Below are 24,892 nucleotides of genomic sequence, written 5' to 3'. Positions count from 1 at the left end.
ACTTGCTAATAGTTTCAGATTTATATTTAAATCTATGACAGGTTCAATTTAAGTGTGACTAAGATACCGTAATAGCTATTATTTACAGCTGAGCGGATATGGTGGGTTTTTATGAAGTGATATTACCAAAATGATCATACAACATCCCAAGTAGAATTAAATAATGTGTGACGGAATCACTAGGCAAATTCTAAACTATTGAGTCAATATATTTGGGTATTTTATTTATTTTTATCACTCGGCAGTAGCATCAATAACATTAAAATGTTTCAGTAGACATCAGCGTTCTGCTTCTTTGTCTTTGGACGGTGTTACATCTAATGACGCTCTCTGCTCATCAGTGCACACACAATGGTCCTAATGTGGTGAGATTATGGGGAACGAGCCGGTGGAAACCCCCGTGGCTTTAATTGTTGGGCCGTTTGTTGATATTTGTCCAATTACGCGTCAAGTTTTAACTTCTTTCTTTGCCGCTATTATTAAGATTAGAATGAAAATATAGTATTTTAGGTCTTGTTTGATTATGATGAAAGGCCTTTTCACAGAAGACATCGTGATGTGTTACAGTATGAAAATCACAGGTGTGGATTAAAAGGAATGACGACAGAATTTAGTTTAGCTGCCTCAGTTTCAGGATCCCTGTATTGTGCATGATGGCTCAATGTCACGACTTAGTGGGAACAGACTCATTGTTAATAATATAACAATAGTAACAGTTATTAGTGACACCTGTACCGTTTTTGCTGTGACACACCTGACCTCACACGAATAATCGTACACTACATTTGGTTCATCATGTCGAGTGGCATTGTTGATTATTGCTCAGTTTTGTAAATTATTATTATCAATGATAACAATTATGATAACAGGTTTTGGGTAATCAGTGCAATTTAATATGACTGTAGTGCTATAATTTTACATTTTAGTTTGATACTGTATGCTCTCTTATGCATTTTAATTACATTCTCTATTGCACTGATAACATCTCCCTGTGATTTTAAAAATGTACTTTTGATTTACACAATTTTAACACGTTGTTACTACAGCTGCTCAGCAATGTGAAATGATTGTGGGTCATGAACTCTGAAGACCGACTGATGTACGCACCAGCAGATATTTTGTTTAAATACAAAAGTGCACTGGATAAAATGTTAGTGCATTGTAGTTTGTTGTGCTAGAAGAGAATAGTAAATATCAATCTTTTTTCCAACCTAATTTGAATATTTAAACATTTCAAATCATCATGTATATGTCATTATTCACCTGTTGTATCATTTATGTTTTATATAGTTGACAAATATTCCCAAAAGGAAATTTATATATGAAAGACTTGTGGTACATGCTGGTTGGTTTATTGAACAACCAGCATTATCATTTATGTGCGCGAGCAAAGTTGGTGTTTGTGACAAAATAATCCACTGGTGGTGTTTGGAGTGTCTCACGTGTTGCAGTGACGGCTGTCCTTGTTATTGGCTCCGAGGGTTGCCAGTTGGGAACCCCCTCCTTCAGGGCCCCGTTCAGTCTTCCGCTCCCTCCTCCCTCCTCCGCTCCGCTCGTTTGGTATTCTGAGCGGGCTGTCTGCAGCCTTGCAATTTCACTCGTTTATTATGGCGTAGATATACGAGGAGAGATGAATTCCGTATCCTGCATGCGTGCCTGTCTGCCTCCGCGCGCCTGTGTGAGCTTGTGTGAGGTCGCAGCACATGCTCAGTAGTGTCTGTAGAGGAGCGAGCCGAGCTTGCGACGCTGTGCGCGCAGGCTGAGGTCACAGCACAAGCTCAGTGAATACCTCTCCGGAGCGAATGCGTGGTTCTCCATTTTGAGCACCTAGAAATAGGTGGGAGAGGGGGAGTGAATCTCAACGAGCATCCTACACACACAGTGTCACCACCCAACCTTTAGGGCTCGATGTCAGAAATGGACGATTTGTTCAGTCCCCGGAGGTAGGTCTGCGATCATATTCTCGTGCCGTTCTCAGTCGCCCGCGCGAGTGTTGTCTCGTTTTCACGAGTCCGCATGCCTGCCCGTGTGATGTTTGCGGACTCCACATCGCTATCGTTGTGTTAGCCGGCTGTGTTTGTGTCGGGTGGGGGGGGGGGAGCGTGACAGCGAGCGTGCACCAGTAGAAGGAGAATCGGTACCGGCTGTCATTACAGAGCTCATACACCGTTACGCGTTCGCGCTGCAACAATGGAAACGCCGTTGTATCGCACCGTTACGTATGTGTTGCCTTCAAAGTCCAGATAAACTCATTGTTTGCGATGCAGACCGCTGGTACCAGGCGAATGCACGTGCACGAAGTATGCTTATATGACGGTTAGACGACACCGTGTAGGCTAACGTTGCCCTGGCTCCATTTTGCAGCTCCTGTTTACAAGCCGGGACGACATGGCGCACGGAGCAGTGCTGCTGTTGCACACAAAGCTCGAGCAACTTTGCGACCAGCTGCGATGTGTACACGCTGCGCGTCATGCTAGTTAAATACCATCAAGTTGAGTCTGTTTTTGCTGTGCGGCAATTATGTCAGTGTGCCACAGTCTCGCGCCGTGATTGGCTGGAATTGATGGAGGGGGCGGGGCTATCCTTGATTGCACACACACAGTTGACCAGACTGTCACGTTGTTGTTGTTGTTTGGGTTTAATAAGTAGGCCTGTAATTATTTGGCAGCACTGTGTGCTAAGGCTGAGATAGATCTGAAGTTGCTTGAAACAACCGGGCACGTTTCACATTGTTTGTTGTGCTCGGCAACAGCCTTTGTGTTTATTAGAGAGAGAGAAAACATTATTACAAGAAGTCAGTATTAATACTAATAACTGTAATGTAGTGCTTGATGTTTGCCTTTCGCATCTACATTATGAATCAGAAAACACTAGGTTCTGAGTTAAATTTTTTCCAGATTTGTCTGCAAGACATTAAAACATATGCTGAACATATATTACTTACACAGCCATATTGTTGAATGCACCACATGTGTGTTGGTGCTTTCTGCTGGCTGTTTCTGTTCAGGTCTACCTGCAGTCATAATGGAAACTCCTTCGAGCTTCCTGCTGCGATACATCTGTATTCTGCCTCCTCTCTCAGGACCCGTGCTGCATTCCATCTGAATGTCGACCGTCTGCTCTCAGGATTTGCCTGAGTCAAAAACATGACGGTCCTCAAGACGCCGTTCTCACTCTGGTGCACAGGTCCTCGTTTGTCTTCCTTACAGCCTCCTGCCAAACAGACCTGGCCCGACTGCACGCTGTCAGGGACACATTCGTACAAGTTCTTCTCAGCAGGAACACAAACCAGATTCTCATTAGCAGACTACATGCATTCCGCATGTATAGACATTCTTTGTTTTTAAAAAGCAGGGTTTGCATTTCTGTGTTTCATAATTCGTTCGTCTCTAATATATCCAAAGAAATAGTTGTTAGTTCTGCGATGCCACTAGTAAGCGATTTCTAAACTTTCAGCGTAATAATGGCACAAAAACACTGCTTGAAGTACGGAGTGTTGTGAAATCGTTATCAAACCTTAAGGAATCTAATCTGAAGTGCTGATGATGCAGGAAACTACCATATTTTACCTTTATCAGCGCAATTCATCGCTGTGGGTTTTCAGTCTGCTAAATTCTGGTTGCTTTACATAGAGTTTGTCTTTATTTGCTGAGAATGTTTGTAACAAAATGATGGAGCAGCAGACGATCCCGGCTCGCCCGGGCTCGTTTGCTGCAGCTGAAATTCAGTTTGCTTTCTTTGGCCTGTGCCGATACATACCGTCTGTGCCGGTGCTTCTGTCAGCCATAGTTCACAACAGCAAGGGTTCCTCCTCTGATGTCTGAGAGGAGGCGGAGCTCTGTTTACGGAGGGGGGGGGCTGGGTCAGCCGTGCAGCCGTCACAGTGTTCTGTGGTTGGACGGCAGTAAAGAGACCAGAGGGCCGAGGCCTCTCGGGTTCCCTCCGGGTCTCCGTGATGGAGTGCGAGCTTCTCCGGGTGCAAATCACGCTGACAGGTTCTGGGCCGCCCCGGCGCTCGCCTGTATGAGGAATTGGCGCTGTTACCTAGGCAACAGAGGGAAAGGCTTTTCAAAGGGAACATCTTGTCATTTCCTTTAATCCGCTGCAGCTGGAGATTCGGAAACACTATTATTAAATTGCAGTTGCCATGGCTACCGACATTTGTACCGGCAGCCGTTGCAGAGGCGCTCGCCCCTGCATATCAAGAGCCCCCCCAACACCCCCATCTCCTCCTCCTGTTAGGGGATTCTGTTTTATTGCTGCATCCACAATATCAGACCTGTAAATGTGCTCCGCTCAGCTTGCTGTGCAGTGAGCAGCCGACCCAATAATATTCTCCTGAAAGCTTTATTTGCGTGTCAGAATAAGACATCGTGTACGTTTTTCTCTCACACATGTGAAGACGTCCCCGATAGAGAACGCAGCCCTCGTCCCCCTCGCTCTGTGTTGTGATCTCGCCCGGGTCTCGTATTGTTACTTTCTGACATTGTTCTTTCGAAGCTCCAGTCGGTCGTGACACCCGGTTGTGACTTTGTAGTTCGCGTGCAGTTGTTCAGCCGATTCATCGGGCACAATGCCGACAGATTTCCTTCAGCCAGCTTTGAAATGTTGCCAAGTAAATGTTTTGTTTCAATCTGCTCTTTGTCCTTTTCTCAGGCGACTAAACAGCACACAAGGGGAAATCCGAGTGGGACCCAGTCACCAAGTGAGTCATTGCACAGCACACATCTAAAACTGTACCTAAATATAAAACAGCAATTGTGAATATGTATAGAATATATGACACTTTCTTCAGTAAACCCTGGTGGAATCAAGATCCTTTTAAACGGGACAAGTGTCATTTACATAAAAGTTTACATAAAGTTTGCATGATAATTTACTGTAGTGTTTGCATCTGCCAGCCCGAGCTGTCGTGAAACTGCTGTAGCTTTGTGTAATAACTGTGACTACTTTGAAACAACAAACTACAGTAAGTTATTTATATTACCGGGGAGGATCTGCTTTATCTTTATAAAAAAAAGCAAGTCATCCGAGTCCTGCAGTTCTGTGTTGTGTTAAGATATTCAATCATTGTGGCTATAACTTGTCCCCACCCCGCCACTCGGTGAACAGTCTGACAGCGGGGTTGAAAGCTGATATTTTGTTCAAGCTTGCTTGCTATTTGTAGTGTGACACCATCTGTCCTTCTCCCTGGACCTAATTAGGCCAAGCTCCCCGAGCTGCAGCCTTTCCCTTCTCCCGGTGGCCAGGCCGTGACCGAGAACGAGGAGCTGGTCTGGATGCCGGGGGTCAATGACTGTGATCTTCTCATGTACCTCAGAGCCGCAAGGTGAGCCCAGAGAGAGAGAGACCGGGGTTCAGATGTGGCCGGGCTGCAAGGTCTCACCTACAAGTTCAAGGGAAAACTATCACCACTGAGGTTAAAGATAGTTATTTCAAAAAGATGTAACCCCACACTGTCGCTTTGCCCTCGCCGTATTGCTCAAAGCGTGCTTCAAATTCAGTGCTCTCAAATATCAGGGTGTCAAAGACTCATCATCAGCAATAAACACGTCTGCAGGACCGCAGTGGCATAGTTACACAGTTTAACGTTGGTACCGCAGCTTTACTGACGATCGTTATCCGCCAATATTCATCGTTTATGCTTTTCTAGTCGCCGGTCTGTGTTTAGATCGACAGGAGAGCTAGTAGCACGATGCGTTCAGGCTCTGTTCAGTGAAAATGAGTATTGGGAGAAGGTCAATTATAGCTTATCGTTGTGTTCATGTGTAAACTCGTAAAATGTAGTGTTCAGAGAAACTAAATCCAGCTTGAAGGAGATGTTTTTAAAACAACATAAATAGAGATTAGAGATGAATTATGAGCTGTTTAACTTCCTAACACGAGCTCTAAGCAGAATATAATACATCATTAAACTACTAACAAGATTTGTTTTAATCAATAAAAATACAATCTTTTATTTCCTTATCATTTGAATTGTGTTTTTATGGAGAGAAAAAAGCATAGAAATTTACTATAACAAAGTAAAAGTACAACATTTAGAATTTGTGATAGTTTAACTGACTTCAGAGCGTTAAACTCTGTAGTCTGGAGCCGTGTAGACCAGCTGTATCTGTCAATATGGATCATCAACGATCGGCAGTTAGTATCGGCCGCAAAATAAACATGATCCGGGATCTCTAAAAGATATATTTGCTCCCTTTTTTTCATCTCTAAAATGCCTGATATGAGACATGATTGAAAAAGAAGAAGAGAAACCCTACATGGACATTGAAGTCAGTTAAGAGGTACAGAACCAGCTCTGTCATCATGTGTATGTGACTGTTTTACGTCTTGTGTCCACAGGAGCATGGCTGCCTTTGCAGGGATGTGCGACGGAGGCTCAACAGAAGACGGGTGTTTAGCAGCCTCTCGAGATGACACGACACTAAACGCACTTAACACTGTAAGTAGCCATGAACAGGTCTAAACACTAAATCCAAGTTCACGTAGTAGAAACAACCATCGCAGTGACTCCACTGTTACACGAGCTTCGGTGCAGCTCTGCAGTGATGGGCAACGACACGGCCCCTGAGCCAGTAGAGTAGCCCCCGCGGGTGAACCCACCCTCAGAGGTTTACAATACATTAGGCGTAATGACAGATTTGTCTGTCACATTGACAATGAATACAGAGGAATCAAGCACAAGAAGGAGATTACAATCATCATAAACAGGGCATTTATATTCCGACTCTATAAACTGGAAAATTAACATAGCGGGCAGGTCGTTGTCTCTCGACCTTCCTCTCTATTTGCAATTCCAATGAGTGATGCTTGTTTATTCTCAGAGGAAGAGCTCCAGCGCTGCCTGTTTCACCCAATCGAATGTGACACAGGGCTTAAAGCTGCACGCCGATTGCCTTTGTCGCAGTTTTGTTTATGTCCAGGTGGGCTCTCTGTTTCTTTGCACAGAATTTCCTCTGATGCTCTAAAATCTCTCGCACAAGGTGCAGCCACTCTTCCATGTAAAAAATCTGTTTTTGCAATACAAATCAGCTCAAAATGTCCCTCTTGTGGCACCTTAGTAAATTATTTAATTACTGTATGTGTGTGAATTATGAGCTGACATGTTGTTGTGATCGTCCTCAGCTTCACGAGAGCAGCTACGATGCAGGGAAAGCTCTCCAGCGTCTGGTGAAGAAGCCCGTTCCCAAACTGATAGAGAAGTGCTGGTCTGAGGATGAAGTGGTAAGCGCACTGGGCTTCTCATTTTGGAAATGCATTAACAAAGACATCCTGCTTGGAAAATGATTATTTCAAAGATACAAGTCGGCGCACACAACAGCTAGGGTTTCAGTTATTTCAGGGTATTGTGTAGTTGATGGCAGTGTTTCTTGTGTGGGTACCTGCCGTCGGTCAGAGCTTGCTTCGTGTCTTTAGAGGGAGCTGTTGAGAGAGAGTTAAAACGGGGCTCACAAGGCATCGGTAAAAAAAACACTCGTCAGTTTCCAGCCCCTCCGAGGGCCAAGAGCAGCTGCATCCTGTTTATCACCCGCAGAATAAACCCTGAGTGTGGAAGTCTGCAAAGGGAAAAAGATTGAGGGCTGGTAATGTTCGCCGCCATTTGAATTTAGATGTGGATTTTCACCACAGCTGTTGAATGGCTCGAATCAGAAAATGGCAGCCCTTCTCCCTGTTCAAACGGCACGGCATGAACAGGTAGGAAGGAGGAATAACACCGTGTCAAAACAACCCAGAGCTGCGGCTTTTGCCTCGATGCTTTATGACACACTGCGCTACATGTTTGTGCACACACGCACTCCCTTTTAAACATAATACAACCGACTGATCTGACTGAAGATCTTAGGAAAACACAAGGCTCCATCACTAAAAGTCTTCTGTTAGTTTTTCCTCCTGTGAATCTTCCTTTTATTTTCCCCACTTTGATATTGTTTGGTAATGCTGAAGCTCGGCAGTGTTTTGCTCAGCTTTGAATCAGCCTCTCGGATCCACTGGAAGTGAATGGGTGTATTTGTCTGTTAATTGAACATGATGGGTACATTTGAATAAAGCCAGAGCTCAAGACCGCCGCCAATCACAACGAATTAAGTCAGCCGTCCTTTTGTGGACTAGTTATGAGTTCGCCTTCATTTGTGTTCGCTTGCTGGCGCCAAGCTCAACTGCTGTGTGAAGACGATCAGAGCGAGACCAGGGGTGTTGATGGGAGGTCTAACACACACACACACACACACACACACACCACTTGTCAAAGAAGCACAGTCGGGGCTCAACAGTAGGAGCTGTAACTCGATTCAGACAGCGAAGCAGTCGCTTCAGAAATTCACTTCTGGCTCTTTTTAATGAGAGAAAAATGTTGCTTTACAGAGTTATTCATCTGTAATGATTTACCGGTACTATTGATGTGTGGAAAAATCTAATAACTCTATATCGGCAGTCTTGATGCAGATCCCTCGCATTTGTTTTTCTATAGAATTGTGCCCATGTTACATACTGATGGGGACATTTTACAGTCAGTATCTAAATGACTTTCAACCTAGTTTAGCATTTCTGTGATCGAATTTCTTGTCAATTATCGGCCAACAAACGGTATACACTGTCGATACACTGGCCTGGTGGATTCATTGGTCTAGCCTGTTTACCACAACATAGCAAATGTATACAAATGACATGTCTCGTGTCGGCGGGTGGAGGCGGTCAGCACAGCCCGGAGAAGCAGCAGCTTGACTCTGGCCGGCCAAGGACACGTCTCTCCCACTGATCTGATCGCCAGTTGTGCCTTTTCAGCGCCGCAGCCTTGAGGGACAGGTGTAAATGCAGCTCCAGCCTTGACACATTCACGGAAACCAGCCCCGCTGCTCTTCACTTATTCATCACCCCCTTCCCCTTCTGCCTCTCCTCGTCCCTCTCATCCCCTCCAGGACGAGCTTCATTATCCCTTCCTGCTCCTTTTTCACCCCACCCCTGCATTCCTTTAGAGATGTGAATAAAAGTGACAGCGGCGGAGCTGAAATGACAGAATCAGCCTGTCTGCAGGGTCACTTGCCCCTTTGACTTCTCTCGCCCCGCTCCACCGCTCTTCTTCTCTCTCCATTTGCAGCTGCTGCCATGAAGCACATAATCCTGCACCTCGTTGCAGCTCCCTAACTGTCTGAAAATATTTATAATTTGCCCCCACACACCTCCCACAGAGACATAAGACCACCGCCATGATCATTTGTAAGACGTTTCACTGCTGTGATGGAGGAAGTGACGACGCGAAGGAGTGTTTGTTTCAATTAGATTGTCTTCTCGCCGGCTCACAAAAGACTTTCCCTTCAGTGAGATGCGTTACAGGCGACCCCTTCTAACTGTGAGAGTATCATTACGACTTTTAAGAAATGGAAAATCCATCCCCTTGATGTGAGCACCACTCAACATGTTTTATGGATCAGTAAAGTGATAACTATAGATTACAGCAGAGGAAAATCTCAAGTGATTTAAATATAAAACGAGCACCATTTCAGCAGAAAACTCTCCCGTTTGTGTCTCACCTCCTTGCAGCTGTTGAGGGTAGAGCAGTGGTTGATTTAATCACAGAGAAAAGGGGAATGCAATCTGTTATTGAGGGCAGACAGTCAGACGTGGAATAGTCTCTCTGTTGTTTCTGAAGTCTGAGATGTGTAATCACATCACACCACTTCTTTGTGTTTTATCAGAAGCAAGCTCGGTGCTTACTGCCCACTCTCTTCCCGTCTCTTTTGTGTGATTTCCTCAGCAGCAACAATTTGAAAACGGGAACAAAAAGCACTTGAAGTGAAAAGCAGACGGTTTGTTTCTGTTTGTTGCCGTTCAATGTTTCTCCGCTGATGCTTTATTATAGCAATACTGTTACAGCTCTGAGACGTTCTCCTGTCTACATAAGCACTTGTTGAACAGCATGACAGCACAATTAGCTGACAGGATATGATAATCATCTTATTCGATAATTAAAATGAATCCTCTTACAGATTATAAATGAACAGTTTTAGGGGACTCCTGTGGACACTCTGATACATGGTTTAGGTTAAATGCTTGCACACGTTTCACGTTATTAATAAAGTTGTGGATCAAAGATTGTAGAATCCTTAAAGTGGCGGATCAAGTTTTTGGGATCATTTATCTGTGGAACAGACTGCAATGAAAAACCAAAAAACGACACAGGCATCGCTATTGTTACGTATTGTATACTTTTTATGAAAAATCCATTCTTTTTAATTCATTCTATAATTGTAAAATGTCTTATATTATACACACAGATGTCGTTTTAACCCTAACTCATCCACCTCAGTTTCCACGACACTGATTCTTTATTGTAAGTTTTATGACAGGAATAAAAAAATGGAAATATACAATATCATGTATATACTTATACAACAACTACATTATATCTTGTATCTCACGCAAATATTCAACCTTAAATTCTCACCTAGCCTCAGACGCATTGGTTCTGTCTGTTGTCCCACCTTCAGCGATCTCAAGCTATCATTTGCCTAAATCTCAACAGTATTAGATGCATCGGTTTTATTCGATAAGTTATGTATTTAAATACTCCTCTGTACCTTCCCTACCCGCAGACGGGGTGAAGGTCATCAAAGCAAACTCGATATCATGAAATTGTCTCCTCTCATGAAGCTGCTGTCATCCCCGATTTGTAAATAAGTGGTGCTAATAATGCATCGGCCAACAGGAGGTGCCACACAAACAACGTAAAGCAGCAGCGGTCTCTCTGTGCGTCGCCATGTCAGAGACAGGGCGGTCGATCTATGGCGGCCGATCTATTCCTCAGCCAGCTGCGCCGTGGCGCGGCTCATCTCCGGCTGTGTCTTCAGCTGATGGATGAGTGGAGCAGGCCGCCGACAGCACAGAGGTGGGAGGGAGGGAGGGAGGGAGACGAGGGCGAGGCAGAGAGTAGCGGCCCCCCAGTGGTCGGACAAAAGCCTACGGGCCTAAGACACACTGCTCAACCAAAACCACCGCGGGCGGATGAAACACGACATGTCGCCTCGCATCCCCCGCTGCAGGCTGCAGATTATATTAAAGTTAGATGAGCAGCTTTACTCCAGCTGTTCTCGTCTGCAGCGGGAGCTCCGTCCGCAGCGGTAGAGATTTAGTGTCAACAGTTTGTTCTTCCACCCTTAAGGTGCAGCGCCATCAATGCTTTTTAGGGTTGTTTAGTCACCAAATAGCAGGATGGGTGTGTGCTGGAATTTCCTGTCACCTTTTGTGTCGGTGCAAGCGCAAAGCAGCAGAGGACGTTACTCTGCCTGCTGAAAGTTGGCAGAAGATCTTTGTGTTTTTATATACCGGTATATGGTGAATGCAAAGTATTGTCTTGTTTTCTTATCAAAGCGTATATATCTCCTTTGACGTCTGCATGCATTTTGTTTGTCTTCATGTGTAGTGTCAGTGCAAAGAGGACGTGGGTAGTCTAGTGTCTGCCGCTGCGGTCTCCCCCACTCTTCTTCTAGCATGTTGTGATTTCCTCTCTGCACGCCGTGGCCAATCTTATTACTAACTGATATTTCAGAGCAGACAGCAGTGTGTGTGGGGGTGTTTTTTTTTTTTCCTTTTGGTTTTTCGGCTCGCCGGCCGATTGTCCTCGGCCCTCCGAGTTTATACATGGCAGGCTCTGAAAGGTCATCTTTTAACAACAAGTCAAGTATAATGACTCCATATTGAGTGGAAGTGGCTTTGTTTGCGGTTGGACAGTCTTGCGTCAGTGTTGTCGTGGAATGACATTTAGCAGCAATTATGTCCCGTGTGTGTGTACGCCTGCGCCACCCGTTGGTCATCGCGATACCATCTTTGTGCATATGTCTGCATTATCTCAACCGGTTTTACAACTCCCAACAATCGACTCTCAAGCAGGAAGTGCGCACACACAACAATGGCCTATTGAATCCTTTTTTTTTTTTTTTCTTCTTCTCCTCCTCCTCCCTTTTATATGTCTCCTCTCCGGCCTCACAATAGCGCTCTGTTAGTCTCCTAAAGGAAACTCTGGGCGGGTGAAAAGCGCCAGCTCTCTGGAACACACTCGGAGAGAGAAGCCTGTTGTTTCTACACAGCGGATGGCCATTTAGTAGCGCTTCCACCAAGCCCCCTCCCCCCCCTCCCCCCTTTCTCTTCCTCTCCCTCGCACACTCTCAGCCCCTCCTCCACCGCTGTGTTGCCTAGCAACGGAGGGCTGGAGCAATCGGAGCAGGGGCAGAGCGATTCAGGGAGCAGATTGGCGGATGATTTATTAGCCGGGCTGGAGAGCAGTGAGCCCAGGCAGCTGAAATGGAGCCTTAAACTGGAGCCGATGTGCAGAGAGGGGAGGAGGGAACCAGCGAGAGAAAGAAAACGGAAGGGAGGAGGGAGAGAGGGGAGCAGAAGAGGGAGAGGGGAGGGGAGCATGCACACGGCTCCTCTGTGGAGACGGGCGGACGGACAGACATAGTACAGTTGGGGAACATAATTAAGGTGACATAATTAGGACAGACACACAGGCTGCATGGGCAGATCTAGTTATTGAGCAGGCCTGCAGTCACTGCGAGGAAGGTAATCTCAATCTCAATCGCACTCGGTTCAGTCAGCAGAATCCTGCTCTGTGTGAAAGAAATCAAAGGCCTTCCTCTTGTGAGAATACGTACTCACCTTTACTGCCGACGCTGAGACGCAGCACTTTAACCTCACGGCTGCTAAAGACACATTGTCAAAATGTGTCGTACTCGGGACTAACTGCTTCAGTATGATTCACATTTTGTTGCATCCTCCTTGAAATCTTGCACACAAACAAAGCTAATAGTTCAAGTAAATATTGACCTAGTTTTGTCATCACCCCCCGTGATGTTGATCCTCTCTGCCGTGGCGTTCTCACTGGTCATGTGTGGCAGTTTGACTGACAGTCCAAACGGTAATCTGCTCTGAACCCCTCCAGTGGTTGGAGATGGGTGGAGGTTGTTGGGGAGTGGGGGGGGGGGGGGGGGGGTAGAGCTCGTGTTGGAGACGGCTCCATCTACTGGCTAATCAACCGCTACACCTTCAGTCTGATTAATGCAAATGAACTGCTGTATTATGTCACTGATGAGGCTGTCACCTCCGTCACATCTAGCTTGTGGTCGGGTCACGTTTGACTATTTAGTCTGGTTTAACTCAGACTTATGCTTTTACATTGTGTCCCTCACAATTACACCGTTAGACCCTAAAGCTCGAGACTATTGAGTTTGTTTGCGTAATGGAGATAATGGTCATTCCTTCCTGTTGTTGAGATAGGTCTGTCTTTCTCGCCTGTAATGTCCCCCTCCATAATGACAGCAGTGTTTTGCTTCTGTAAATTTTTGCCGTTTGTTCCCCACCAAAACTCTCGGCGTGTAAACAATCTCTGGTTACATAACGTGCATGCCATGGAAAATGAACTCCCAACCCTGGGGAGAGAGACTCCATGTCTAGTTTTCCCTCTCGCTTGTCTCCTTCCACCATGTCCGAGAACGTTGTCCACACAAATCCTCTCAGCCTGCCTCCCTCTCAGGCTGGCTGCTAGTTGAGTTTGTGCCTCTGAGTGCCCCCGCCCCCCCCCGCCCCCCCCGTGCAGTGTTAGAGGATCCAGAACGCGCTGAAATGTGCGCCGTCGTGTCCGACTCTCACATGAAGCTCAGGATCCACTCCGGGTTTTCCAGCCTGCTGCGAACCAGAGGCTCTCTTGCAGAAAGATCACATGTAAAGCCTTCCCCTTTGTAGTGGAAGAGCAGAGAGTGACAAGCTATTTCTTGCTTGTAAAAGAAAAGGAGGAAAAAAGGGACAATGTACCGTTGGAGACATTGTGGATTTTCCCCCTAATTTGTCCTTCTTACCTGTGGCTGGACGTGGAGATTCGCGCAGTGCTCCCGGAGGACTTTTCCCCGCTTTTCGCTGGAGTTACTTGGTGGAAACGGTTGGCTGAGATCACTGAGGAGCGGCGCTCGCCTCTGGAACAAGAAAGTAAATCTGCTGGTTGTCTGCTTCGCTGGTTATGAATGTTTTCAGCCTCCGCTCTTTCCATGGCTCGCGGTCGGTGGCTCTTAAAGGAGAAGAAATGCATTTAGGTTGGTCATCTTTTGTCGTATTTTATCTGTTTCTGCTGTTGTTTTTGTGGTCATTGACGCGAGGTGGTGTGATCACATTGAGTTTTCACGTCAGATTGAATCCGGTGTTATGAAGTAGCAATATCTGTCATCATGCCGTTCATCTCCATTCACTCAGGCGAGGCTATATTTGTTGGTTTTAAATTGTGTCATGTTTTCTATGCTGTTAAAAAATTGAAATATAACCACCATGCACAGTGAGGCATTTTCCTGCTTTACAACTCGCTAGTTTAGGCTTTGACTTTAAACTTTTCACTATTCACTCACAAAACATTCAACGTGGACACTGTCAACCGTTATCTCATATTAGATCAGATTTTTTTTTTTAAACTGTATTTTCTCTCCACATGAGCTGACGAGCCTTACTTGTCATTTCCTCTCTTGTTTTGCTCTGACATGGCTTGAGTTTAAACGGCGACAGAGATTTATAGATACACATCAAACCTCCCTGACCACAGACTAACAGAATGAAAGCAATGCTTTTCTTTGTCGTGGGGTGAGCGTGTAACTTCATGCGGTTACAGTTGAGCTGACTTCACAGATACTAACTGGCCTCTTTTTCTCTCTCTCTCTTTCCTCCTCTGTGAAAAATTGCAGAAGCGCTTCATTAAAGGGTTGAGACAGTTTGGCAAAAACTTCTTCAGGATCCGAAAAGAGCTGCTGCCCAACAAAGAAACGGTAAGACGAGTTAAAGCTCTCTGTGCTGTTGAACTTTTCTCAGTGTGTGTGTGTGTGTGTGTGTGTTATTTGTTTAATAGCACTGAAACATCTCAAATGAGCTGCGTGTGGTTTGCTCGTAACTAATGGAAAACAGGAGCAGTGAAACATTGTTGGTGTGATATTTTGAGCATGGCTGGTTTTTAACCAGAGCTCTGATTGATAAGAAGTAAGTGCTGCCTGCCAACAACTGTGCTGCAGTATTATCAGATCTCCCTTCAGGCTGTCTGAAAAAATAAAAAGAATACATCTTGTTATACCTGAGAACAGAAAAGGCTAAATGTACTTTACAGACTTCACCACTGAAACCTTACAAGCTGCACATTAATTAGCTCCCTGTGTTAGTGAGTAAGTAGTAAACAAGTTGTGCAGATGTGACGTGAGCCACTGTGTTTACAGCACGTCTCTGGCCTGCATGAGCTCATGTTTGTGCTAAAGTGTTATAGCAGCACTCGATTTTTTATTTTTCACATTTTATTTTTTACATTTTTTCCAACTTTTAGTTGACTCCAAAGTGCATCACAATGGCTTCCTCAAGGATTAAAAAGCAGGTTACAGTGGGAGCTTTTTAAGTGTACAACAAACAGGAAATCTCTTTTTGGAAACTATTTTAGTTTGTGGCTCAAAGTGGCAAATTTGGGGACACATGCCTTTCTCTTGAAGGCCCAATCAATTATTTATTTTATCATAAAAAATAAAGATATATTCACATACATAAATCCAGATGTAAAATCTGCTCTTTCTTTCTCAGCTGATCATAGCTAAAAATGCAGGCTCCTTTGTTTGCTGACATCACTGGTGTCAACAAGCCTTCAACAGTAACACTATTAATAAGTTGCTGTCATTGTAAATTACCTGGAATTAGGTTCCACATTTGTGCTCTTCTGTTTGCATTTGAAGCACAGATTATTGTGCCTTAACTATTGTCAGGATTCAATTATAGAGTGTGTTGTTGCATTGTGCTTCTTCTTTCTTGGTGGTTTTAAGATAACTGACCAAATACCTTTGATTAAAGGAGTCAAAGTGATTTAATGTGCCGTGCTTTGAGGAACTGTTGTAATTGTGTTTATGTACATGGGACTTTCCCGTGTGTGTGTGTGTGTGTGTGTGTGTGTGTGTGTGTGTGTGTGTGTGTGTGTGTGTGTGTGTGTGTGTGTGTGTGTGTGTGTGTGTGTGTGTGTGTGTGTGTGTGTGTGTGTGTGTGTGTGTGTGTGTGTGTGTGTGTGTGTGTGTGTGTGTGTGTGTGTGAATGTGTTAATCATTACTGCACAACTGTGACTTTCTTCATGGTACAACTGAGTCGAATCCTGGACTAACAAGGAAAAAAACAACAGTCAACCTTATTAAATGTGATTATGTTGAAAACAAAACATAGCAACCACATAGACTTAATGTTTGTCTTTTTAATTTGTCTCATTATATCTGCACAAGTAGAACTGTAAGAGCCTGAGAAGTGCTTTATTTTTGATCTCCACTATAACTGTCAATAACGGGAACATGCTGTACATGCACATGTTGCTTCAAAGTCCTCCACACCTTTTGACTTAGCTGCAAAATTATTCTTAGATATGCGTTTTGATTCACAAAGCCGCGCAGACCGTGCCGTTTCTGCGAGGCTGCTCCTGCTGGAAGTGTGCCGATGCAGTGCTGACACAGACATCAAAGGTGTTTGTCATACTTCCCACAACTTCATTTCCTTGTCTGCTGTGAGCTGAGGATGTGTCGGCCCTGCTCCTCAAACACTCCCTAAATATCATGTTATATTTTTACTCGGGAGCTCTTCGGTGTCACCTCCTTTTGTGCTACGTTTTTTTATTCCTCCAAACCAATTTGAACCTCTTGAATAAGAGATTAAAGTGTATGAACACGGTTTCCCCCTCGCAGAGGTTTCTTCAATTATTTTCACTGGTTTTGAAATATACGACTCGTCCAGTTGATTGGCTATAAAGGAGGTATTAATGTAATTCAACCTGGAGGGGGAGTCTACTTGGCAGGAGAGGTAATAGACCTCCTCCAGGATCTAGGCCTGCCACCACACCACAGAGCAGAGAGATTCATTTCCCCCCCTACAAATGGAAAATAAACTGCCCTTTAAACATATGAAAAGAGAGGAAAATGACTGGGAGAGCATGGGGAGGGTAGCCGTGATGAGAGGAGAAGGGGCAACATGGGGCGTGAGCTCAATAGAGACACTAAACAGCCTGGGTTGTCGTCGCACAGGGAAAAAAATACTCTTTTGCTGATGATTGAACTTGCTTTTGTGCTGAACGACTTATCTGAGCGAGTCAGTACCCGAGGAAAGCTCATTTCATTTTTCTACCTGCTCATTCCCAAATCCTATCTATTTTACGTCCTTCGAAAACAACAAAGATTTTCCAATTATCTCCAGTATAAAGACGAAGAAGCATGTTGCAGAAATGAGGGAGTTACTGCCCTAAGTCCTGGTTGTGGAGCCGGAGTGTAGAAGGTCCAGTGCAGCGTGTCTGCCCCTCACTGTTCCTCCTGCTCGCCCTTATTAGCCGCGCTGCCCCTGAAGTGCCAGCGCGGCTCAAACACCCAGTACCCAGCGCTGTGTAAACACACCGGGCCCGACTAGCACTCAGGAATGCTTTATATAAAGTCACATAAAGGCCCGGAGAGGGGGGGGCAGTGGGTGTGTCGCCTGACCGTCTGCAACTAGCTTCGCTGCCACCATTTGCTTCACTCAAGGGAGGGACGTCATGGAACATGAGCTCGCTGCTTCCAGTGTTTAAACAACTAAATATGCTGAACTGGCAGCTCGCAGATAACTCTGCTCTTGATATTTTTCACTGGAGGGGTTTTCACAAGAAGGGCACAGAGGATATCAACAGCAAAGTATTTGCCGAGCAGATTTGTATCGGCTCGAGCTGTGTTTGCTGTGCAGCCGAACGGAGAAATTGACCGTCGGAAATGAGAGCAAATTAGGAAGTGTTGCCTTATTTCCATACAGGACTGAGCCCAAACCGTTTTATTGGTGGAATAAAGTACTGCAGTTCACTTGCAAATAAGAAGCTATTATTTAACCATTTTGGGAATTACATAAAACACTGAAAAAATCAGTTCATGCCACTGTGTTCAGTACAGCTTGTCTTTGTGGCCAATGAGAGAGTTATAAATTGCATGAAAATACAACTCGTTTGTTTACTTTAGAGTCAGATATCGGTGTGTTGTGTATTTATGGGTCATAAAAATGTTTCGCGTTAGAACGCAGAGCAACTATAATCGAATAAAGTAGATGAAGAAATGGAAAATAATTTACAGGCAGAGAACAAAGGCTCGCTGTGTGTATGAACGTGTATCAGTTCATGTTTACCTCCAGGCTCCATTATTCTCTTCATGTTTAACTATTCAAGTTACCCGCATAGAATTTGCATTAGCACCAAAACACTTAACTAATTGTGATTTTGTCTTACTTTTTAAATTAGTGAAGAATTTAGACATTCATTTATTATTATTATTATTTTTTTAAGTTTGTTTGTATGAATCTGCTGCCGTTTTTAAGTGAAACATTCGGCACATTTTTCACAGCAAAACATCAGCTGCAAGTCATGCAAAGTTACGGGACAGGAACAATTCAAACATTAAAATGATTCACAGCAACACTTTCGTGCTGCTGGTTCCTGCTTTGTTTATGGCAGGTGGAAAAAACAGTTGCAGTTCCAGTGTGTTTTTGGTCTTTGTTGACGTCACAAGTCAAACAAGTGTCCTCCGATGGCGAACAGTTTGATTCCAACAGCTGGGCAAGTAGCAGCAATCATAAAAACAAATATAAATATATAGCTGCTATTCTCAGTAGCATTTGTGTCTTTATTTAGCAGCCTCTTGTGATTTTCTGTGGCAGGTGAAGCACAACATCCCTGTGCCTGTCGAGCACGCTCATGATTTCCAGGAGCTGTGGGCATATGGCTGACCTGAGCTGTGTGTCTGGTTTTTAAAAAACGCTGCCCTGCTTGTGTCGACACTCAGACTAACCAGGCGGTGATGTGCTGAGCGGCTCTTGCAGCATCTTGATCTCCCCCCCCCCCCCCCCCCCACAGGCCCTGTCATTTACAGGATGGCCAACAGGAGAACAGTGTTCTCAACACAACCTCGCAGCAGATGTTTGCCCCGGTACAATCTGTACAAACGTCAAATTGAATTCATTGCCATGTCCTTAGCTCAGCAGCCAGAACCTTGGGGATGACTGTGATTATAAATACTTTGGTTCAAACACTAATTAAACCAGCTACAAACTACAGGGGCCTGGTCCAGTTGGCAGCAGCTGTCAGTAGTGTGACAGAACAGCTTTGGTGTTTGGTAAATGATATGACTTGTTCAGGCAATGGAATCGCTGTCGGCGGATGGAAGCTCAACCAGCGCGTATTGATGTTCTTTTAGTAGACCACAGGCAATTTAGCGCGGCGGAGTGTGGTGCAAAATCTCTCCCATTTTTCTTTTTTTCAGCCGAATAGATGGAGCACGGAGAGCCGGAGCTCCCTGTGTAATTGAGTTCTCTGGTAAGCTTCACGTCGTGGTTTTTGAGGGACTAGCTTATCAGCCGAACACGCAGGATCGGCCCTCCAGCAAGGAAAAAAAAAAAAAAAAAAGGCACTGTTGCCATCCAATCTGGTTTCATTGGCAAAAGCGCTTACAGCAGGAGAAACACGAGTGCTGATTCTTCAGCATGTGCATCCCTGACCTGTGAAAGCAGAGCTTATTCAGTCATTCTCCAGCAGAAAGGCGCCGCGCAGCAGGGAACGGCTGTCCATTTAACCGCCTTTCACATGCACTCTGCTCCACCAGCCAAGGCCCTTTCACTATTCAGTCGCCAAAACTCTCTAAAGTCCAAAGAGAGCAGAGAAAATCATTTTAATGTGACCTGGTATTCACCTGAGACCTTGGAATAATTTTTTATATTCCAAGTTCCCACTGAATATTTTTATGTCATCTGTATCATATAAAGATAACATTAATTTATGGTTCAACATATTAATGTCAAAAGACTCAAGATAAGGAGGCGTGTGCTTTTTTCCACTTTGGGACGAGTCACATGGCCCAGCAGGCATCGCCAACACCAATCTGACCTATTTCACCACATTAGCGTGTACAGAGTTGCCCCGTACAGTTACGGTCAAACACTCAGTGAAACGATACACTGTACAAGCTGTCATGGCCGGCGAAGAATACCAAGTCCAGGGGTCAAGCTCATACATAATTAAACCACGGTTTGATTTAGCTCAGAGAAATTAATCGGGAAGCGGTCCTCCCTCCTCCGGCTGCAGACTGTGGAGGAAGTAGGAGGGAGCACAGGTTCACGCTGCACTAATGGATGTTTACACGACTCACTATCAGCCAGCAGAACCCAGACATCACATGCTCCCTGCGCGCTGCCGCTAAAGAGCCTTAAGTTTTAAGCAGAGATTTTTATTTGCAGAGGTTTTTCTTTTTTCTTTTTTTTCAGGAAGGGTTGTGGTTTGATTCAATGTCTATTGTCCATTGTTATCCTCTACTGGCTCTTTCGGCCTCCCTCTCGGCTCTCCTCTGCACACTCGGCCCTCCCCCTCCTCAACTCTCCCCTGTTCTGTCCTCCTTGCTCTTGCCAGTAACGGCCTTAACCGTTTGGCTTCGTGTCAAAGCAGGGGCCTTTTGTGGCTCTGTCACAAATCTGCCAGGAAAAACAGAAACCATCTGTTCAGGCCTGGGCCTGAGAGGGGATGAGGGTGTAAATACACAAGTTTAGCCCTCACCCTCTCAGCCCTGGCGGCACACAGGACCACCGAGCCCGGCGGAGGATCCTGCACTCCCACTCAGCCTCGACCGGCACTCCCACACGCAATTTAACTGTGGTCCACGGAGGTTTCACGGTTAACCTTATTCGGTCTAAACCTCACAAACGGGAACATACGGTTTACGACTCAGTGACAGAGTACAAAACCTGTTGACTTCTGTTACAAAGTGCACAAAGCCATTAATGAAATCAAATTTTATTTGAATGAGGTTAAAATGCACTTTAACCTCCTAACTTAATTTATATCTATATAGATAAATATTAAAACTGTATTTATATGCTAGCAGAGGACTTAAAATACAATTTTCAGCTATTACTCTAGAGTTCAGGTTATTTTTTAATTAATTTATGCTTATTACAATAACTAGAAGAAGAGCACAAATGATGAAGAACTTGTTTCTTACGGATGGTTGACATTGCTTTCCATAATCTTGAACCCTTCGACAATTTCTCTCTCATACACACACACACCCACACGTATGTAGACGAGCATTTTAAGTGGCAATAACTGGAATGGTAGCCCTGAGTGTCGTGATAGGAGGGTAAGCCCTTTCCTTGTCGGATAATCCACTGGCAAGAAAGCTCCTGCAGATGGAAGCAGTCTAAAAGGCCAAATAATACTGAGCTTATGTTGTCACTATCTCATGTAGTGCGGAGCGGCAGCACACTCTGTACCGCTTCTCAGTGATTCACAGCACTTGGGGGGGGAAATTACGGTGCGGAGGCCAGGGCCTATCGAGTTTTATGTTTCAGGTATTTCCATGAATTTCTAGCGAATACCGCTGAGCTGTTTTGAGATGCAGGTTCGTGGAACGTTTTCCGTTTTACTGTCATCTTCATTTTATTTAGAAACGCCAACTTTGCTCTGCAGCCTCAATAAGTACCGGTACATAAAAACTCGCCGGCTAAACACCTAATCGTGGGAAAGAAACACAAGGTGATGAAAGCTAAAGTGTTGCTGTGGGCATTTGGCAGCATGACAAAGTGACTTGGATAGAGAAACGTACACAGTCTGTGTGAGAGGTCGGACATGTGCGACTTCCGGGGAACCACATTTGAAGTGCAGGCGGGCTGAGAGATGTAATCTGTCAATCTCTCTTTGACATTAATCTACAGCACAAAGCCTCTCTCTACCACATCCCATGCTCATGTTCATCTGTAGACATCACTCCACCGCACATTGAAAGTCTTCAATCTTCAGCAACACTTTGTCAGTGTGACTGTATTCAGAATATGCATTCATGAACTGTTAAAGTAAAATATATTTTCAAGCATTACAAAAAGTTAGCTTTCTTTATAGTACCGTAAGCATTTTAATGGCAGGCCAGAGCACATTGCTTCTTGCTTTTATTATTTATTTTTACCAGCAGTGACTTTTCAACTCAAGTGAATTAATTAATAAAAGCTGCTCCTTTTTAGTTTTCACCTTTCCATTTTGCACCCGGCTCTACCAGCTCATCGGTGCACCTGTTAATTCCCATTCAAAAGCCCAGGCTAATGTTTTCATTAGCCCCTAGCCCAATGTAGCGGTGCTTGACACAGTGTAAGTGATGGAGAGGCAGGGTGACCTTTCCCTGTGTCGGCCAAGCTATTGTTGAGGCCGCGCAGTTGTCAGCCTGCAGCGATGAGGCAGAGAGGCACTGCTGAGAACAGTCATTAAGCGCAGAGCAGAGCCAGCGCTCGGCACCACTCGACACTTTTGATCTGCGCATTTCAATTAGATTTCACATCAGGACGCCTGCCTTCCCTCAGTTAGCACCTGCGCCCTGCCTGCCCATGTGGCCGGCCAGGCTGAAGAGGCAGGAAACGACGAGAAAGTTCTGTTGCAAGCCTGAAATAGAAGCTCAAACGCATGGCAACGTAATAGAGCTTTTTTTTTATATCATCATCTAATATCATTAGCTGCTCTGTTTCTTGGCATAACCATGGCGGAAAACTAAATTATTAATATTATAATAGACTTTAAATGTTCCAGAAATAGATGGTTAATCTTTCCTTCTTCCTCCGACTGTTTTTGTTTTGTATTTTAAAGGAGTTCTACTGATTTGTCCCTGCTGAGCTTCCACATGTGGAATCGTTCCCAGTACTCCAGATGTGCTCATCTGCAACCGTTTAAAAAGCCCTGGCACAAGCTGTGGGGCTTGGGACAGTTTTGCTCTGGAGCGCTGGCTTTGCCATAACACGGCGCAAGCACCTTAATTTACCCTGAAATTTGAGAGGGTTTCATCGAGCTCAGCTACTCTCAGTAAATGTTCCCAACACTGCTTCGCCCGATAAGACGGACTCCTACGGCCACTGGGAGATATGAATTTCCCCCTAAGAACCACATGAAGGGAGATGTTATTAACCAAGCCTAAGCCCCCAGAGTCGAGCTGTTTCTGCCAATCAAAGCCGTGTTTGAGAAAGACTTGACTCGTTCCTCAATGTCAGATACTCATTTGGGATCAAGGAGCAAACACTGGCCAATCCCTGACCTTTGTTTTCTCACAGCAAACAAAAAGAAACCAACTCGCCTCGAGTAGTTTTGTATTTCATGAGATACTAAATTAAAGCTGCAGTTACCTTTTATGTTTCTGTTTATACCAGAATATTGTACTTTTTGAAATCACTGGCCGTGACTCAATTTTATTTTCTCTTATTGTTAAAAGAGCTTTTTATAGCCACTTCGTGCACCATTTCATCATATCCTTTCCTGCCATTTGTTTGTTTTGGAACATTTTGAGAGAAGATGTTAAGTTGTTGATGTTAACGCATTTATAGAGCGCAATGCACTGACTAATTTATGTCAAGTTTCTCAGCCGAAGGAAAACAATCGATAGCCATTAAACCCTGGGAGCTGTCTTGAACAGCAGTTTAACAGACCTCAGACAGTGGATGGGTGCCCTCTGGGCTGTGAAGATTACAGGTGACTTACTGCTCGCCCCGACAATCGCACCACACCTTCATGAATTTGTTATAGAGCCGACGTAGGACCGCCAACAAGTGAGGGTCCACGGGTGAGGGAGAACGGCGACAAAGCCCCACAGGAAACTACATAACGGTGCCCGTCTCCTGTCGTCAATTTCCACGGCTTGTGTATTATGAGTGTGGCCGGAAAGCGGCAGTTAATATGCACCCGCTGCGTCAGCAAAGTGCTTTCTGATCCATGATTGCGTGTGTTAATGTTTCAGTTGGGTATTGATTTCCTGGCGGCCTTTTGGACACCGGATTTACCCGCCTCGCTCTCTGGCAAGCGCGCCCCTCCGAATGTTTGATTAAAGTTCAATTGACTCTTCCAGTGAAGGGGCGAGGAGCCATTTCACTCCCTATTTGTAGCGCCAAAGCTCTGCCTGACATGTTCTTTTGTTCCCATTCAAGCTCCTGCCACCCAGGCAGCCACCAATGCACTGATCCTAATATCCCTGCATTCAGTGAGCCTCCTCGCCTAATCCCGGGACAGACAGGGCCACAGCATAAACATGCCCGGCCAGACACAAATCCTGGCATGGATTTGCCCACTCCACGGCCTTTCACTATGAAACGCTTCGCTGACTGCTGATGTGCATTTTCCGCATATTGTATTCAACCTAACGGCAGATATTTCACAGTGACTATTTCCAGCAACTTGGATACATTTACCTTTTTAATTCAGACACCTCTTTGCAGTTAAAGTGATGCCTCCCCCTCGTTCTTCCTCCCGTTTGTGTTCTTGCGATATATTTGTCCCGTTTTAACGGAATTTTCCTTTCTTTGTCATTTCAGGGGGAGCTCATTACCTTCTACTACTATTGGAAGAAGACCCCCGAGGCAACCAGTTGTCGAGCCCACCGCAGACACCGCCGCCAGCCCGTCTTCCGTCGCATCAAGACGCGAACCGCTTCAACTCCTGTCAACACTCCCTCACGCCCCCCCTCCAGCGAGTTCTGTACGTATATTTGACCTCGTCCATGGAAGCCAGACGAGAGATGACCTGATATGTTCTGGTGTTGGAGGGATTCACGTGAAATGTGTTGTTTTTTCTTTTCTCTCTCTTCCAGTGGACCTCAGCTCAGCCAGTGAAGATGACTTTGACAGTGAAGACAGCGAACAGGAGCTGAAGGGCTACGCCTGCCGCCACTGTTTCACTACCAGTGAGTCGTCACGCTCCACGCTTACAGTCACTCGTACTGGTCGTATGGACTCGCCTTGGTATTCCTGTCTTGATTAGGATCAGTGCGGGTGTGCACACGCCCAGCACTGTGTGTGACAGATGGCCATCAGAAGATGTCGGGACAAATTTGATCAAATC

The 24,892-nt window shown here is 45.1% G+C and overlaps 1 protein-coding gene across 4 annotated transcripts in view; it reads left to right on the top strand.

Moving 5' to 3' along the window:
- The window catches only part of rerea (arginine-glutamic acid dipeptide (RE) repeats a), an 88,333-nt gene that overhangs the window by 55,450 nt on the left and 7,991 nt on the right, over positions 1-24,892 (top strand). For 2 of the 4 annotated variants that reach the window (XM_079273830.1, XM_079273829.1), the window contains exons 7-13: positions 4,657-4,705; positions 5,205-5,329; positions 6,346-6,445; positions 7,129-7,227; positions 14,718-14,798; positions 24,367-24,529; positions 24,642-24,734. In XM_079273830.1, the coding sequence (XP_079129956.1) occupies positions 4,657-4,705; positions 5,205-5,329; positions 6,346-6,445; positions 7,129-7,227; positions 14,718-14,798; positions 24,367-24,529; positions 24,642-24,734 (710 nt within the window). Of the gene's footprint in view, positions 1-1,638; positions 1,944-4,656; positions 4,706-5,204; positions 5,330-6,345; positions 6,446-7,128; positions 7,228-13,899; positions 13,978-14,717; positions 14,799-24,366; positions 24,530-24,641; positions 24,735-24,892 lie in introns of those variants that run through there. The other 2 variants (XM_079273831.1, XM_079273832.1) reach the window with 2 other exon arrangements.

This window comes from Melanostigma gelatinosum (assembly GCF_949748355.1).
Source record: "Melanostigma gelatinosum genome assembly, chromosome: 8".
Lineage (NCBI taxonomy): Eukaryota > Metazoa > Chordata > Actinopteri > Perciformes > Zoarcidae > Melanostigma > Melanostigma gelatinosum.
Note: the sequence above shows the minus strand (reverse complement) of the source record. Positions and strands in the feature narration are given on the sequence as shown.